At 40.1% G+C, this 13,217-nt stretch overlaps 1 protein-coding gene across 1 annotated transcript in view; it reads right to left on the bottom strand.

Moving 5' to 3' along the window:
- The window catches only part of Col4a3 (collagen type IV alpha 3 chain), an 82,230-nt gene that overhangs the window by 38,548 nt on the left and 30,465 nt on the right, over window positions 1–13,217 (bottom strand). The window contains exons 21-24 of the mRNA XM_010611959.3: window positions 7,139–7,174; window positions 5,447–5,611; window positions 2,538–2,630; window positions 2,005–2,100 (exon numbers count right to left, since the gene is read on the bottom strand). Coding sequence (XP_010610261.1) covers window positions 2,005–2,100; window positions 2,538–2,630; window positions 5,447–5,611; window positions 7,139–7,174 — 390 coding nt within the window. The remainder of the gene's footprint in view (window positions 1–2,004; window positions 2,101–2,537; window positions 2,631–5,446; window positions 5,612–7,138; window positions 7,175–13,217) is intronic.

Raw genomic sequence — 13,217 nt, 5'->3', positions numbered from 1 at the left:
TATATATTACCTTATATATATTACATTGGAATCACTCCCTACATGTCAATAAACACAGATTTTTACTTCATTTAAGATGGCTACTTAGCCTATTGTGTGGATGAGCCATGAGCCATATTTGTTTAGTTAACTGGTGTTTTTAGACACTAAGGTGTTGTTTGTTTTTTTAACTTTTAACTACTGTAAACAATGCTATGATAAATATCTCTGGATATTTAGTTTTCCAAGTTAGTTTCCAAGTTTATATAATAAATTCTAAAAAGTCTAACTACAGGGCCAAATGGGCACATTTTCAGAGGCTTTCGATCTCTTTGTCAAATGGCATTTGACCGTGCAATTGTATATTTGTGACGGGTATTTAAATATCTGTGGGATGATGATCCTTCTAATGATCTCTTGGATGGTTCGCAGGTCAGTTAGATGCTTATCTGGAGTCTCTTTTCTTTTTGCAAGATACTGAGCTAGGATATATTTTTATAGCAACCCAAAGCATTGTGCCGATTGCTTAACTTCTTTGAGCTCTTACTGTCCAGGTCAAATGTGTAGAAACTAAACACAGTAACGCAACTGGTCTAACCCTGCACCTTGGCCTGGAAGTGAGACACAACAGAAGTACAGGAATACTAGATTTTAAAAATCTTTTGTTCTTTGTCTCCTTTCTCGCTCTTCCTCCGTTTTTTGTTTTAGCCTACATTAACTCTTCTGCTCTGTACTGACTCAGCCTCCAAAAGACCCTACACCCTGGCACACATCTATGGGCAGTGTGAATGTGGACGCCCTGCCTCCAGGGTGCTAGGAAGACCTTTGAGCTGACTCCTCTCAAAGGACAGGCCCAGAGGAGGCAGGTGACATCGCAGAAGCTGAGTGATGAAGGCAAAAGCCTGTCTCTGGAGAAAGTCTGCTTTGGATTCCAAGCTCCGCCCCTTAGTACTGTGCCTCAGCTTCCTATCTGCTGGATGGGATTCATGATAGTGCCTATTGTGGGACTGACGTGAGAAATAAAGGAACAGAGGCTCATAGACAATGAGCCCAGTACATACACACTGACCAAGGGCTCCGTGACTTGGACACTTTCTGGTGAATGATAAATAAAGTGAGTGGTGTATGAAGACCAAGGTGCTGATGGAAGAATCCAGACTGGGTGTGATAACTCAGGAAAGTTCCAGAGCAGCCAAGGAGAAGGGACAGAGGAAATAAACCAACACAGAAGGACTTCATCTATTTGCAAGTTCTGCCCACGGCCAGTCTTGTGACCAAGGGAAGGGCAGCTTGTCACAGTGGTGATGTGGAAAGTCCTGACTGGGCGGAGAGGTTGCCAAGGGAAGGCCTGAGACGGGCTTCATGTACCCTCAGTCATTTGGTCTATGAAGTATTTTTTTCCCCCTTTCCTTCAAAAATTGGTTTAATGGACACCATTAGGTTCTAAAATCTTGAGATTTCAGATGAACATAATGATTTATTTCTTCTCAAGAAAAAGTGGAAGATTTATTAAGACAGAGCCTAAAATGTTGGAAAGTACAGCAGGCTGAGCTGACCGATTCATGCCCACTTTAAATGTGCCTTCTGTGTCCTGCAATCCCACTCCATATTGTCCCCAGCACAAGGACAGTATTGTAATTTTTATTGCACTTGTATCCTTAAGAAGAAGGTGAAATGCTGCATATGCCCATGCCTTTATCAAAAAGGAGGACATGAGAGAGTGGATTAGGAGGCCATGTATGTTCAGTATGGTTGCTTTGTTGAAGTTACATGCTGCTTTGGAATCTGGGTCCACAATTCCCAGTTAATGTACTATTTTGCTAATTTTCATCAACTAAATTGGATCAAGGAAAAAATACCAGCTTTTATACGATTTGGGCTGACTTTATTTTAACAGAGTATGCTTTTCAATTTCTCCAAGTTTATCATGACATGTATCAGTATAATACCATTTTTTAAAATTTCCAAATGAGTTTACTCTTACAGCCTTGCAAAAACACAAATTTGTGAGCACACTGTTCATACCTGGGATTCCTTTGACACCATCTAACCCTGGAAATCCTGGGAGACCTGGAGGCCCCGGGATACAAGGACATTGTACACACAGAAGGCCTGGTTCTCCTGCAATAAGAGTATGTGTGCATTACTTAGAAACCACACAAAGTCCTCAGGATAGCAATCTCCCATTCATACAATCATTTGTTACACTTAAAATTTTTTTGCATCATGAAAATCACCTAGGACATTATACTTATTCATAACAAAAAACTATATATCTGATTAGTTTTTGGTTCTGAGCTGTACAGTTCTGACAGAGGAAATTGCAAGAATTCAGCACAAAACAGTGACTATTTCAGGGTTTCTTTCCTTACCTGTAGAGTAAAATGCACATTCGAAGGCTATCCAACAACTTACGCTAAATGAATCACTGATTTCTAGATGCATGCTAATTCTTTTAGATCATCCCTAACTGACTGCTGTTTAGGATCACTCAGGAGGGAGAGGTTGGTGAGAATGATGGCTCAGTCTCACAGAAAAGCACTATTCATTGAACCAACCTTTGGGCCCACTGACTCCTGGAATTCCTGGGGACCCTGGTGGGCCTGGCAGTCCCCAGTCCCCAGGTGGACCTTTGCGAAAGATGATGTCACCTATAAAAAGAAAACACCAAAGGCATTTTTTGTGTGCTTTTTTTTCCCCCAATTAGAAAATGCTTTAATGTATACATTATTTTATAGGCATTCTTATCATCTCTGTATCAGAAATCCTTAGAAGTTTATCTGGCACTAAAAAGGCTAATGCATGCTGACCAGCTCTTCCCTCCATGTTACAGATGCATACACACGCATGTGTATATGTGTGTGCACTCTTTGATATAGACATGGTTGTTCTTTGAAAGCTCGTTATATGATATTTTTGTTAGATAACCAACCTATGTTATCTCATTCAATGTTTCCAATTATTCCAAGGCCATTCTGTTAGCATCTGGAGGCCAAGATGAGATTCCATGCTCCTATCTTGGATACAGTGTATTTTCCCGATATACTGCAGATGCTGAATACATACAGAGGAGGAAATGTATCCTGGCACCAGATCAGGTCATCTCCTCATTGCTTATTCACATCAATTAAACTTGTCTTTCTTAAAGTCATTCACATTTATCTGCTAACTGTAATGTTATGTTAAACAGATCATCCTCTTACACTGCTACGATGTGTTCTGTGATCTAATTTTTGTCCTTGCCATTTCAAATATATTTCAAATATAATGTTGGTAGAAAGCAACATTTACAAACACTATCTATAGCTGCCCCAAATTTCCGAGCAACAGTATAACAGTGGAAATATTTCATCAGAACATGGTCTGTGTTATATTATGCTTGCTCAACTAGGAAAAGAATGCCAATTTTATGATCTAATTTTCTGCATTTTTTTTTTTCAGATAGAATCTTGCTCTGTAATCCATCCTAGCCTGGGACTCAGTGTGTCACCCAGGCTGGCCTCAAACTTTTTTTTTTTTTTTTTTCCAAGGATCAAACTTGGGACCTTGTACTTGTGAGGCAGGTGGCCAAACCCCCTGGCCCTGGCCTCAAACTTTTGATCCTCAGTCTTCCAAGTGCTGGGATTACAGGTATGCACCACTTTACCTAGCTGTTTTCTGTGACAAGATGCTTGGATATTCATCCTGAAGCAGTCAAATCTGATGGCAGTTTACACAGACTTATCTATATTTGTATGTATTTACTACATTTCCAGAGTCTGTTCACACCTAATTCAACAAATAATTTGAGCATCTAAACTATTCCAGCACTTATAGTACACAAACAAGACACAGTCTCTGAACTTTTGTAAAAGGCTTTGATTCCTGCTGGGGAAACTGGACTATAGTCAGGATAAGCGTGGGGACTGTGGGGTGTGGGCTCAGTGAGTCTCCAGGGAGTTGAACTTGAAGCTGCAGCCTGAAGGACAGACAGGTGTTGCTTTGAGAGGGGAAAGTCAGCCTTCGAGGATCTAGGCAGAGGGAGCCGCTCTCCTGCAGGCCCCAGGTCTGGTCTCAGCTCTAGTGTTCACTAGCTGATCACCAGCCTTATCACAAAGAAGCTAAACATCCTGAAAGAGACTTGAAATTGCTTTTTTTGAAAAAAAATCCCTTGCATAGAGTGAAGAGTTTTAATTTTTTGTTTTTGTAGCAGGGATCAAACTTGGGCCCTAGTGAGGCAGGTGGCAGAACCACTGAGCCAAACCCCCACCCCTTAATTTGATTGTTTTGATTTGTTTTCCACATTTATCCCCTACTAGCTAGATAAGTTTATACCTGGATATTATTTTTTTATTAATGGGATAATGAATTAAGAATTTTTCATGTTATTCTTTTGGATTTTCTAAGTTTAGAACCCTATTTTCGATGAATAACAAATAGCTCTTTGAAAGAAACAAATAAAAAAACCCCTCATATGTAAGATTCCTAGGAAGTCTTTTAGAAGACAGGAATATGAACCACAGAGCCTTCAGGGTACTGGTAATAAGGTACAGCAGTGAGCTGGGTGTATAGGCGCATGCTTGTAGCTCCAGCGCTCTGGGAAGCTGAGGTGGAAATATCACAAGTTTGAGCCCAGCCGGGCCAACTTAGTGACTTCGTGAAATCCTGTCTCAAAAGTAAAATATAAGGGCTGGGGATTTAGCTCAGTGGTACTGTGTCTGTCTCACAAGCGTAAGGTTCTGAGTTCGATGCCCAGTACCCCCCTAAAAAAGTAAAATATGAAAAAGGGCTGGAGATATAGCTTAGTGCAAAGGCCCTGGGTTCAATCCAGACAAATCCCTGGTCTCTCCATTCGCAAAGATCTATTGCACCTATGAGCTGCCATGAGTCTCAGAGCATGTCAGACCCTTTGGCCGCAGAGCTCTGTGGTCTCTGACTCACTTCACCTGACATCACCCCTGGCCTCCTGTCCTGCTGTTTCCCTCTGATGTTGAGGCATGGGATGCCCAGCGAATCATGCACACTGCCTGAAAATGTGTATACGTATTTTGGGGGTAGCATTGGTTAGCCCCGTCCTGTGGGGCAAAACAAGGCTGTGGCCCGTGGGAAGCAGGAGCTGGTGATAAATTCTTGCCTCTTGCTCCCCAGGGACAGACTGTTCTGAGCCAGCTTGGGAGATACACTGTAGGGGCTGAACAAGCAGTTGCATTCGGCCAAGGCCAACTTGATAACCAGCTCTCCTTGCCTGCTTCTCTCCTTTGTTCCTGCCTTCCCCTGCTCTGCTTTATGAGGAACTCAGGCGAAGACCCAAGGGCATTTGCAAACTCATCCCCTGCAGCGCAGTTTCTGACATGAAACGCCACTGGAAAGATGGTTCATAAAATCCACACAGACCAATGGTGAGTGGGGAGTGCAGTTTACTGTCCCTGATCTGTAAACACCTGTCACAGGGTAATGTACACCAAGGGCTCCCCTAATGCATCTTTACCTGGAGGTCCTGGAGGTCCTGGTGGCCCTGCAGGGCCTGATGAACCAAGATGGCCTGGGGACCCAGGAGGTCCTACAGAGTCCTCTCCTGGGGTGCCTTGCCCCCCTTTGCTTCCCTTCCGGCCGGGCTGTCCAGGGGCTCCTTGGAAGCCAGGCTTTGATGATCCTACAAGAAAATAATAAGTTCTGGTACTCTCACTGCTTTCCTGACTAATACATATTTATTTTTCAGTTGAAAAAGTGATACATTCTTATTTACAACTGAGGAATATGTAAAGCATATAAAATAAAAGGTGAAGATTCTTGCTTCCTTCACCCATGGCCTTGTTAAATTAGACCATAGGGAGTCAAGGTGCAGAGCATCCCATTCTAACATGTAATTTAAGTATCGTTTTATGAGGAACTGAAAAGAGTTTGAGGGACACTAGAGACTTTTCGTTTATAAAGACTCATGAGAAATTCTTCCATATATTTTATTTTGCTCATTTTTAAAATCAGAGAGTAAAGTTAGTGCCCCAATGGAAAGAGACCAAGAGTTGTAGTTGAACTTAATTCCTGCCATTTGTCATAGGCATAAAAGAGGGCAGGGAAAGCAGGCTTCTCTGAGGAAAGAAGTCAGGACACAGGAGCTACAAGCCTCACCTTAATCCTAAAGTCATAGAGCTATGAGGAGGGAGCAGTTTTGAGTCTCTGCCCTGCAAACATTTCAACTATTAGGAAGGGAGATATCACCACCAACTGGCTGAGAAACCAGCTGAGGTAATGCCTAATCATTTCTTATTATTCGAGCGCAAAGGCTAATCATCTGATTGACATGTGTTTCCAAACTTATAATTTTCCACTCACTGGGATCTGTTCTTGGCCAAGGGGCCTCAATCTTTGGTCAGACTTCTAAAATATATTTTTGCACATTCCAATTTAAATAGAGACCCATCATTAACAGTTTGATGTGCATTTTTCTATGTATGCACATACATTTTTCCATTTATACATTTGCATTTTTTACAGTGTGATTATAGTTACATCTAGTTCTTTGATCTACTTAATTTTTAATTAAGAATCAAAATTAGGAAATAGTTCAATATACAGCATTAAAAGAAAAATATATAAATAATAGCAGGGAACCCACCATACTGATTTATAAAATATTTTTCCTTTTTATTTTTGTTTTCTTTGAAATAAATGCAGTATAGTTCTAATTGATGGTCCCTCGTAGACCTATTCCTAATCCTATTCTTCCTCTCTCAAAAGCAAAGCATTTGAATGACTCACACATTCAAATTTAAAACTTCATAGAAAAATATGCCTTAGGCATCCTTATGCAACTTGTGATATATAATGAAAACTGTTGTTTTCAGCCAACCTAGTTACTGTAATGTTATTGTTTCCTGTTTCTGTCCCTTCTCTGAGGTTCAAGGTCTCAACTCCTACCCCAAAGTTACTGTGAAAATTCCCTGACAATAAGGCCCTTATACTTAGTTAAAACCACTGAGAAGTAAAAAGGAGAATTTATATATCAATTTGTATTAACTTCTGCTTTCTTTCCCACCACTGGCTACAAAAATAACAAGAAGATAGAAATATACTTAGATTAATCAATACAACATTGGTCTTGCATAAATAATACAAACTTAATAGCAGTGTACTCTTCGAAATGGTACTTCTATTTGTACTCCACAAATCAGGGACATACCAGGGCTTCCAGGAGCTCCAGGGGGACCGGTAGGACCTACAAATATATAACATTAATTATTTAGTTACAGTGGATAAATGTTCCCCTGTCCATTTTTGTACTCTTGAGTGACATTATAATAGTCAAAATGTAATAAAGAATTTTGTTCTCCCACTATCACATGGATAAATATTAGGAAGTGTCACCCACCTTTTTAGACTAATCATGGAGGAAACATTCTTAGATGTCTAAGCCTCAAAAGTAAATAAAGCCACCTGGTCATTTTTACATAATTCAGCAGAGAATTGCTATTGGCCTGGTCTGTATTTAGCACTTTGGAGGGAGTTCAGATGAAAGACAAGCAAAACCATGGGATACCAAGGACATACAGTTTGACTTTGTGTTTCATCTCAGATTGCTTCTAGCTGTAATGGTCTACAACAAATAATATATGTTTATATTAGTTATTTATGGAAGTGTACCAGATATGTAGATATAGATATGTTGGTGTCTATAATAAATATATAATGCATTGAAAAATTTTACTCCTTTAAGTAAAATCCTCTTCTTGAATTTCATTTATATTAATAATTTGCCTAGATCAGTGATTCTCTTCTTGGTTGAACATTACAATAATTTGAGGAGACTTATAAATTTATCAGTCTCCAAGGCCCTCCTCCATACAATAAAAGAAGAGTATGTTATGGTTTAGATCTAGAATGTCCCCTCAAAGCCTCATGTGTTTAGAGGTGGAGCTTTTGGAAAATGATTGGATCATGTACTACCTATACTCATCAGAGCTGAATGTACTGTTAAGAGTTGAGATCTGGTCAGAAGAAGCTGTTCCTACTTTCTCTGCTTCCTAGCTGTCATGGGATGAGCAGCTGTCCTCTGCCTAGGCTCTTCCACTACACTGTTTCTGCCTTAGAGCCAGTGGACCACCGACTGGAACTGTGAGACAAAATAAATCCCTCCTCCTTTAAATTGCTGGTGTTGAGTATTATGTTTCAGTGATGAGAAGGCAACTAAAAGAGATTTTGTTACCAGGTTTTGGCCATTACTGTGACTTTACTTGGTTATGTGGTTTAGAAGTCTATGCAGCCATTGCTCAAGCGCAGGGAGGTAGGCTGGGCCCCAATCCACCACGGGAAGGAGAGCCACGCCTGCTCCCAACCCAGCCGCCATCGCTCAAGTGCCAGGAAGGTAGCTGCATGGGCGCCCCTAAACCCCCATAAGTCCCTCCCCCGCACTCTCAGACCTCCTGTGTCAGTCTTTGGACCCACTCTGAAAAGACAGAGGTGGTCATCAAGGGTATTTTTCTGAGTTTCCAACTTTGAACATCTTTAAAGAAAGGGCGTGGGAAACCTGTAATAGAACGTTGTGGAGTTCAACCATTCAGAAGGTTGGGGAACTCAATCTGGGCCTTGCAGCCTGAGGTCAGTCAGCGTCATGGGGTTCAGCCATCAGCTAACTGAGATCAGGGGTCTTGCATCCTCGCTCTGTCTGAGCCATTAAATGGTAAATACACTATATTGAAATTTTGTTCACTGCAGACATGTTCTGGACTGCTTCTTGATTTCAATTTAATTCAAATGATTTAAGGGTGATAGACTAGTGACTACCACAGGTGGTCAGTGTCCAAGTTGTGCTTGATCTTAATGTGTTGCTGATTGTATCAGTTGGGATAAAGCATTGCGGATGATTTGATGAGCTGTTTCTCTGATGTTATGAAGAGGAGAATGTCTGTGGGTCATTAGAGACGCAGAAGCTAGGGCGCAAATATATCAGGAAGATTTGGGTGATAACCCAGAGATTAAACCAAGGACAGTCCGACAACAAAAATAAAAATGAGAAAACACTTAAGCAAGACATAAGGACAGACTTCCAGTCCACCAATGGCAAACAGTAGGGCAAATGAGGATGAAAAGGCCAATAGTGAACCACCAGGACACCCTGAACTCAAAGCACAGGAAGTAACAAAACAGATCAATCAGGCTCTAGAAAAATTCAAAACAGAAATAATTTCCCAGATAACCATAGAGATAGTGAGCAAAATGGAAGTCGTGATTCGAGACTCTAGAGCAGAAACTGACAAAAAAATAGATGAGCTCAGGACCATGATAGAAGCCATGAAGGCCCAGCATAAGAAAGAAATGGAAAAAATAAACGCCCAACATAGGAAAGAAATGGAATCCATAAAACAGATTCAAACAGATATCCAGGAGATTAAACACTCTATTGAAAGTGTACGCAACAGAATAAAAGAATGCGAAGATAGGCTCTCAGATATAGAAGATAAGATTGCAGTCAGTGACCATGAAAAGAGAGGTCTCTTAAAAACAGTAAGAGATCATGAGAAATCGATCCAACAACTCCTAGATGATGCAAAGAAGAATAACATAAGACTGATAGGAATACATGAAGTAGCAGGAGAAAATACAAATGACTTAAAAAAGCTGTTTGCAGAATTAATGACAGAAAACTTCCCAAACAGAGGGGAAGAATTTGACATTCAGATAACTGAGGCATATAGGACCCCAACTAGCTACAATCAAAAAAAATCTACACCTAGACATATAATAATCAAGATCCCAGAAACCCAACAGAAGAACAAAATACTACAAGCAGTAAGAGAAAAGAAACAAATCACATACAAAGGAAAGCCCATCAGAATCACAGCAGACTTTTCAACACAAACCCTTGGGGCAAGGAGAGCCTGGAATGAGATATTTCAAGTACTAAAAGAGAACAACCTCCAACCTAGACTGATGTATCCAGCAAAACTCTCTTTCAAAATGGATGGGGAAATAAGACACTTCCACGACAAAGAACACCTGAGAAACTACATGAATACCAAACCAGCACTACAAGCAATTCTAAACAAGATCCTAGAAAAAGACAATGAAGGCAACAACACCATGAGGCCCAACAGAGCAAATCAAATAGGCAAGGCAAGAAATTAAAAGGAGAAGGTGAAAAAGTAAAAAGAGTCAACAAAAGGCCAATAACATGTCAATAATAAGTCAGTACATATCAGTTATAACCAGCAATGTCAATGGCCTCAACTCACCAATCAAGAGAAATAGACTGGTAAAATGGAATAAGAAGCAAAATCCAACAATATGTTGTATACAAGAAACACACCTAGTGCAAAAAGAAGCCCAGAGACTGAAAGTGAAAAGATAGAAAACAATCTCTATGGGACAGGAGCCCAGAAAAAAACAGGGGCAGCAATCTTATTTGCAGACAAAGTAAATTTCAAACCAAAACTGATTCTAGTATTATTGATCTAGGATGGTACTGTATCATACCTCTATGAATGTAAAATATCTTATACCTGCTTTATGATACATAGTAGGGACCATGCTTTATCAGAGCTACATTTAATGATATTACTCTAGAATGTTCTCTTTCCAGATGATGATTAAGATGCTAATAAAAAAAATGGTGCCAGGTACCACAACAGCAACAGAACTTTGATGTTTTCTGGATATTATTCTTTTCTTTGTTTCTTTTCGTTTTGTCTTCCCAATTTACTGTGTTGAGTTGGCATTGTACAGAAATGGACAGCCATATTGGTCTAGAAATGTTAATTTGTTTATTTTTATTTTTTATTTTTTTTCCATGTATACAGGGGTAACACATTGTACTAAATATGTAAGGTCATATCTACGTGGGTTTGATTACAGAAACAATAAAGTATTCTCTAAATAATGAAAAAAAAAGAATAAGATAAGACTATAAGAGCAAGAAGCAATTTAAATATGTTCAGGGACCATTTTCATCTCCAGAATTAAGGATTATTTTAATCTTACATCATTGCCTTTTCTCTTTTACTTTCCTTTTTAGTTTTATTTTAGGATTCCCTATTTTTAATGTTCATACAGAGATTTCTTTAACTGAATACCGAATAGTTTCTTTGGTGTGAAAAACTATAATAGTACACAGGATCCTAATGAGATAATTAATAATGTGAAATATGAAGTAAAGGGCTAAATGTGTAGGGAAAGTGGGAAGGGTGGGGGAAAGGTAATAAGGGAGAGGAAAAAAATATGAGAAACTGAAAAATGGAAATAAAGTGTTTGCAAATGGGGAGGGTAGGAGGGGGTGAAGGGAGGGCAGGGATAAGGGGAAAAAATGAGAATCAAGACCTATTATGTAAAGGTACAGAATCCCAATGATGAATGTAACTGTATTGTATACCTAGATTGTACCAATAAACTCAATAAAAAGAAAAAAAAAAAAGAAGTCTATGGAAATGGTTCACAGGCAGAGTTGGAAAGTTTTGGAGATGTGTGCTAGAAAAGCCCAAAATGCTAAAAGCTAGTTTGATAGAAGATTCTGGTCAGAGGGTAAAAACAGGAATGCTGATAAAAATGCAGATAGTAAAAGCCAGGCTCAGGATGTCTCAGCTTGGAGCAAGAAGTCCTTTGAGAATTAAACTAAGGGCCAAATGTACTACATTTTGGCAGAAAAGTTGTCTACATTTTGCCCATGTTCAGTGAGTGCAGGAGATTGAGATTAACAACAGTAGACTAGTTCATCTAGTAAAGCAGATTTCAAGACAGCCCAACATTCAGGCTGTGCCATGGATACTGCTGGTAGCTTTCAGTCATATCTACCATGAGATTCAGGAAAAAAAAAATCCAGAACTGAATAATTAAAATAACATTGCTCATAGCCAGAAAAGAAGTGTTTGCAAAGTTGGAACCTATAAAGTTGGGGCTGAGGAGAGCTTGGATGAAAAGATTAGCTTTAAAAGGAAGCCAACTACTTTGCATTAGGACACTAGGAAAGATGCCTTGAAGGCATTACAGGAATCATCAAGACCTTATCCTTAGCTGGCTCAAAGGCACAAAAGTAAAAGATTTTGCTTTGAGAAGAGAACCTTAGGGAGTCCAGCTCATTCAGTGCCAATTAAGAAATAGTTTCCTGGAGTTCAGCCATCCTGGAACTCAGAGCCATGATCCACGAGGGCCTACCAACTGCTCTTGCTGCCAAGAGACCTTCACATCATCCTCATGGTACTGGTATTATAGACATGCACAATACAAAAATCAGGGGAGCAAGGAGGTGTCCACTCAGGTTTTAGGAGGCAGCCTTGTACGCCATACAGTATGCTTCTGAGAGGGCCGTATGTGAAGCTGTGAGGGTAAAGCTGAAAGTGCAGCAGAGATCATAGGAAGTTGTAGATGCCATAAATATGGAGTATCTGCCAAGGAAAGATGAAGGCAGTGAGTAGAGTCAGCCCAAGAGAGAGGTCATGAGGACTGCATAGGGGCAGGGCCACACAAGCTCTTTGGAGTTCATATCTTACTACAACTTGCCCCAGGTGCTAGACATGGAGCTACTGGATTTTATGTTTGCTCTTCTGGGCACTGGTCTTGTTTTGATCAGAATTCTTTCTATTTCCCCTATTTCTTCCTTTTGCAATGGGGCTGTTTATCCCGTGCCATTGCATGTTGTAAGTGTTTAACTTTCTTTTTTATTTTTCTAGGAGCTCACAGCTAAGAGTTTGCCTGGATTCTTAGGGGAGGCTTTGGAGTTCAACTTTTTGAGAATGCTGAGATTATTAAAACTTCGGCAACTCTTAGAGATGGACTACATGCCTTTTGTATAAAGAGATAGACATAAGCCTTTTGGGTCCAGAGGTAGAATGTTATGCTTTAGTTGTAGAATATACTCCAAAAGCCTCATGTGTTCAGAGGTGGGAATTTTGGAAGGTGATTGAATTGTGGGGGTGCTATATGCATCAGAGTCAAAGGTGCTGTTAGATGGGAGGGTCTAGTTGGAAGAGGTAGGTCACTGGAGCATGACATGGAAGGATATATCGCCCTCCCCTGCTCCTCTCTACACACACTCTCTCACTCCTTCCTAACTATCACAGCAGCTGTCCTCTCCCCAGGCTCTTCCACCATGCTGTTTCTGTCTTGAAGCAAGAGGATCATGGACTAGAACTACGAGCCAAAATAAACCTCTCCTCATTTAAGTGTCCCGTAGTGTGTCTCAATAATAAGAAAATTACTAGGAAAGAACCCTGGGGATGTGATTCTGATAAAATTAGACTGAAGTTTGCAGGAATTCTAAATATATATATATA

Source organism: Fukomys damarensis, unplaced genomic scaffold (assembly GCF_012274545.1).
Source record: "Fukomys damarensis isolate Sample0158 unplaced genomic scaffold, DMR_v1.0_HiC HiC_scaffold_16, whole genome shotgun sequence".
Lineage (NCBI taxonomy): Eukaryota > Metazoa > Chordata > Mammalia > Rodentia > Bathyergidae > Fukomys > Fukomys damarensis.
This window is presented reverse-complemented; position numbering and strand designations above follow the sequence as displayed.